Source organism: Pleurodeles waltl, chromosome 8 (assembly GCF_031143425.1).
Source record: "Pleurodeles waltl isolate 20211129_DDA chromosome 8, aPleWal1.hap1.20221129, whole genome shotgun sequence".
In the NCBI taxonomy this organism is placed as follows: domain Eukaryota; kingdom Metazoa; phylum Chordata; class Amphibia; order Caudata; family Salamandridae; genus Pleurodeles; species Pleurodeles waltl.
In genome coordinates this window covers 61,085,366-61,090,210 of record NC_090447.1, presented here as the reverse complement: position 1 = coordinate 61,090,210, position 4,845 = coordinate 61,085,366, and the positions used below count along the sequence as shown (strand labels likewise).

General features: G+C 39.2%; 1 protein-coding gene across 1 annotated transcript; it reads left to right on the top strand.

Annotated features, from left to right (window-relative positions):
- Positions 1 to 2,134: 2,134 nt before the first annotated feature.
- Positions 2,135 to 4,268, top strand: LOC138249433 (olfactory receptor 51G2-like). The gene is made up of 2 exons (XM_069203391.1): positions 2,135 to 3,054; positions 4,220 to 4,268. The coding sequence occupies exons 1-2, from the start codon at positions 2,135 to 2,137 to the stop codon at positions 4,266 to 4,268; spliced, it is 969 nt and encodes a 322-aa protein (XP_069059492.1).
- Positions 4,269 to 4,845: the final 577 nt, after the last annotated feature.

Sequence of the window (4,845 nt, the reverse complement as noted above, 5' to 3'; positions counted from 1 at the left end):
GGAATGCGCAACAGGATAATGTGTCATAAAGACTTCTATAAAAAGAGATCTAAGAATAAAGCTTCAAATTCAAATATCAGTGTGGCTCAAAGCAGAACTCTCCATAAAGACAGTTTTGAGAATGGTTAGTAGAGTGTCAGCATGGGAAGTATAGGCTTGGGCAGGGAAAGTGGCAATGAGTGAGTGTGGGTGATTTAATCTACTCTAGGAACACACAATTTTAGAGACAGTACAAGTTTAAGCTTTTGCAACATGTTTCTTCTTCGGTTTTCAGTCATCCAATCATTTTCTGAGTTTTTTTGAAAACGTAATATTCCATCATCTCTTTTGTAGGATGCAATAATGCAAGTGGCAACATTAAGTAACCACAATCATCTCTTATCATTGTGTCTGTATTTTTCACATTGTATGTTTCAATCATTTTTTCAGAGAAATACATTTTGCCTATGAGAACACTCTAATCTTCTAAATATCTACTCTTGTTCATTTAATCAAAAGCTTGTATTGTCTGTTAGGAAGGTAAACATTGTTTTCCAATAGACTGCATATATTTGCAGCTAGTTGTGACCATTCATTTTCTTCAAGAGTCTGCATTTCATATTTAGGCTTCTACATTACCTCACTAATTTACAAGGTCCTTATTCATTGTTCTACAATACTTTTTGTTTAATCAAAAACATTTTCAAGCTTACCTGTAGCGGTTTACTGAAGTTAATACATTTTACTGAAACAAATGTCTATCTGAAGTTCATGAAACATTACATTTCACATTCTAGTACTAGGTAGGTTGTCAGTAAAAAATAAGTGCAGCTTCAGCTATTCAATCTAAATACATGTGGCTATCTTGAATGTAATTTTTCTCCTTTGCAGCTTAAAGCACTATTTTTTTTTAGGCCTACATGCTAATTCTGAATCATTAATATTAAGGGGCGTATGCAGTATTCTTGTGCCCGTTAGCGCCCCCCTACCTGACGCCACCATGTGTGTGTTGTATTTTAAATACAGCTCACTATGGCAGTAGTTAGGGGACTAGCGTGAAAAGTTTTTATGTTAGTCTGGTGCTTTGCAGGATTAGCACCCAAAATGTTGGGGCTATCCTGCAAAGCACCCAGAGGCCCATTGTAACCAATGGGAGCCTCCTTTGAATGCCTGCTTTGAGCAGGCGTTAAAAGTGTCGAAAAAAACACTTTGATTTCCTTACGCCATTTTTTGCCCGCCCTAACAGTGCAACGCCCGCTTTGCATACATTATGCCTGGCACAGGCATAATGTAGCGCAAAGGGTTACAAAGTGGTGCAGTGCATGCATTGAGACACTTTGTAAATATTATGTGGCGTTTTTGGCCTTTTAACACCACATTATCATCACAAAATGATGCTAATGTGGCGTTGGAGTGGGACTAGGGGCTCTTACATATGCCCCTAAATTCATTGTTTTTGAAATGTATAACATCTGCTCGGCCACTTGTCACTGATGTCTGGATACAACCAGTGGATTCCACCAAGGTGTAAAATAAAATGTAAGCATTTTCTCTCTATCTACTGACCTGTTTATCTGTCCATCTGTTTGTTTTTGTCTCATCCCCACTATCTTTTAAAAAATTACAGTACTGATAAGGACACTCTGATTCCAAGAACATGACAGATTCATACTATTTGTCAAAAAATATATTTAAAATGGCAAACTGATAATGTTAGGTTATGTCAACAGCTTATTCCTTATGTAATGGTTCTAACATCCGTGACTGTTTGAAATAGGCTGTCTACATTGCCATATAAATCTTTGCTGATGATACCACTTGTGTAAAGAAAACTGAAACAGACATAATGCAGACGTTCTGGAAGTGGTGAGGACCTAGAAGTTCCAAAAGTGGTTAAGTACATACCAGATTCTCAGGATGTTCACATTAGACATATTTGCATATAATGAATGCAGCTTGAGCTTAAATACACAGTCATTGATCATCCTGAAAATCTGACATGTATTGGACGTTCCAGAGCATTCCTGGTTCAAACACATTGTCTTTGCATTGTTAATGTGTTTATATACTGATAAAAACTACAGATTTCTTTGACTAACTATACTTTTAAACCCTTTAAATCATAGATCATTCTTAATTTGTAACCAAGACCATCATGTCGTCTTCCAACAAAAGCAGTATTGCTCTTACATCCTTTCTTCTGATGGGCTTTCCAGGAGCAGACGCTGCAAAGAACTACATTTCTCTTGCACTGTGCCTTGTGTATCTTCTGTCTATTATGGGAAATGGCTCAATTGTGCTTATCATAAGAATGGACAACAATCTCAAAGAACCCATGTACTTATTACTGTCTATGCTTGCAGCCACAGATCTGAGCCTGGCTCTTTCTACTTTACCAACAGTGCTCAGCGTGTTCTGGTTTGACTACAGAAGAATACAAATCTATGCTTGCTTCACTCAGCTGTCCTGCATACAGACACTGTGCACAACGGAATCTGCCATTTTAGTGGCCATGGCATTTGACCGCTATGTTGCTATATGTAACCCTCTGAGATATAACTCAATATTGCACCCAATCATTTCAAAAATTGGGCTGGTTGCTGTAATCAGAGGGGTACTCCTCATGTTACCCACAACTGTTTTGTTAAACCGGCTTCCCTACTGTGGCAATGATGCTCTCTCCCATGCCTTCTGCTACAACCCAGATGTGATGAAGCTCGCTTGTGCAGATACCACCATAAACAATAAATATGGCCTGGCTGTAGTGCTCTCCACATACCCTTTAGACTTACTTTTTATTCTTCTTTCTTATGTGATGATTCTAAAGACTCTCAAGAGCAGAGCAAGGCAAGCAGAAATCTTGAAGGGACTGAACACTTGTGTGAGCCACCTATGTGTTGTTCTTCTATTTTATATCCCACTGATTGGTTTGACATTAGCCCACAGGTATGGGCAAAATGATTCACCTCTTATACTTGTCATGATGGGTGGGGTCTTCCTTGTCATACCACCTGCACTGAACCCAATAGTTTACAGCATGAAAACAACACAGATCCGCAAGTCCATTCTTATACAGTTGTGGGCAAAATAGAAGAAGAATGAAAATGGCCTGGGCAAAACAGTTGGTAATTTAAAACATCTATAATAGCAAAGAGCTTTACTGGAATATGGAACACCAGCAATAGTATACATACATTAGTGCGTAACCTAAAAATGTGAGTGAAGAAGAAACTTAAATGATGTTATGAAAATCGCCTTCACAATAATTGTGCAGCCCACGTTTCTCCATTTGTAAAATATTTAAACTAATGAGTCGCTGCTTGGTAAGCATACACCTAAACAATGTCTTTTTTGGAGAAAGCAAAAACAAATACTGATTTCAATAATGAGATGTACATGGATTTGGATTTCAAGTGTTAGGAAGTACCATGTCTTCAACACGTATTTGGGGCATGTTTCACAAAGATTAATATATGTGTAGCTGTGACTTACTTTTGTGGAACTACTGCATAGAAATCTTTGTGCATTGTCTCAATTGTCTCAATTTTAAAGGCCTAATTTAAGCTGAGCAGTAGCAGGGAATCTACTAAAAATCAGTATATTTCCACTATGTCCATTTCTGTGTTCTTGTGCCACCTGTAAATCAGGAAGAGGGGAGTCACTACGCACTATCCCATTTCCAGGCCATCTTTCAAGACTGTTATTGAAAACCGTGGTATGAATGTAGAAAAGTGAAATGTCCTTAAGACACTGCAAGTTAACTCCCAGTGCAAAGTGGCAGTATTATGTGAGGCGGGGGCATCTACCACTACTTCAAGTAATGCAATTTCATTGCAGAAATGTTGCCAATATTATTTTCATCTAAATAGATTCATGGAAGTCAACTCACTAAAAAGTTAGTTAGCGGAACTGAGATCACATGCACTTCAACACCACAGGAAATTACTTCATACAACGTTAGGTGTATTACAGGAAGTGATGTCATATAGCCTTTGACTGATGACATCACAGAAAGTAACACTACTGAAAGAAATAGAAAACTTCAATAAGTACAAACGTAAACAATACATTCAATATTATTAGCATAACAACAATGACTAAACTAAGGCCCATATTTATACTTTTTGACGCAAGCCAGCGCCGGTGCTGGTTTGCATCAAAAAATTTACCGTCGGCTAACGCCATTCCAACGCACCAGGTGGGCGCCTTATTTATGGATTGACGTTAGCCGGAGCTGCAGGCTGGTCAGAGGAAAACAAAATTACTCTAACCAGGCAGCGCCGGCGTAGGGAAAAATTGGGGTAGTGCGTCAAAAAATTGTGCAAGTCACGTCAGAGTAAAAAATTCTAGCTCTAACCGGACTTGCGCCTTTTTTTGATGCACAACCCCCATTGAAATTACTCCTGTCTGGGCATGGCCATTGGGCACAGTAGCATGTAGGGGGCCCAAGTTAAGCCCCCCATGCCACTAAAATGGCACTAAAAGCCCACAGGTCCCTTAACGCCTGCCCTCACCCAGGCTGGGTGCCGTTTTTTATGGCCCGCCCCCTCCTGTGCGTCAAAATAACGCAGGAGTATAAATAAGGCGCACAGGCCTTAAAGTCATTTTTGGGACGGGAACGCCTACCTTGCATGTCATTAATGCAAGGTGGTTTCCTGCATCCAGAAAATGATGCACACTGAGGAAGTTTGATGTTCGCGGGGTCTGGTGTCATAGTATAAATATGGTGTAAGTTTTGCGCTGAATTAGTGCCAAACTTTTTGACACAAATTTGACGCAAACAGAGTATAAATATGCCCCTAAGTGTCTCCATTTTTATTTTCGGTAATTCTCTGATTACAAACAACATGTCATGTATAACTGGAA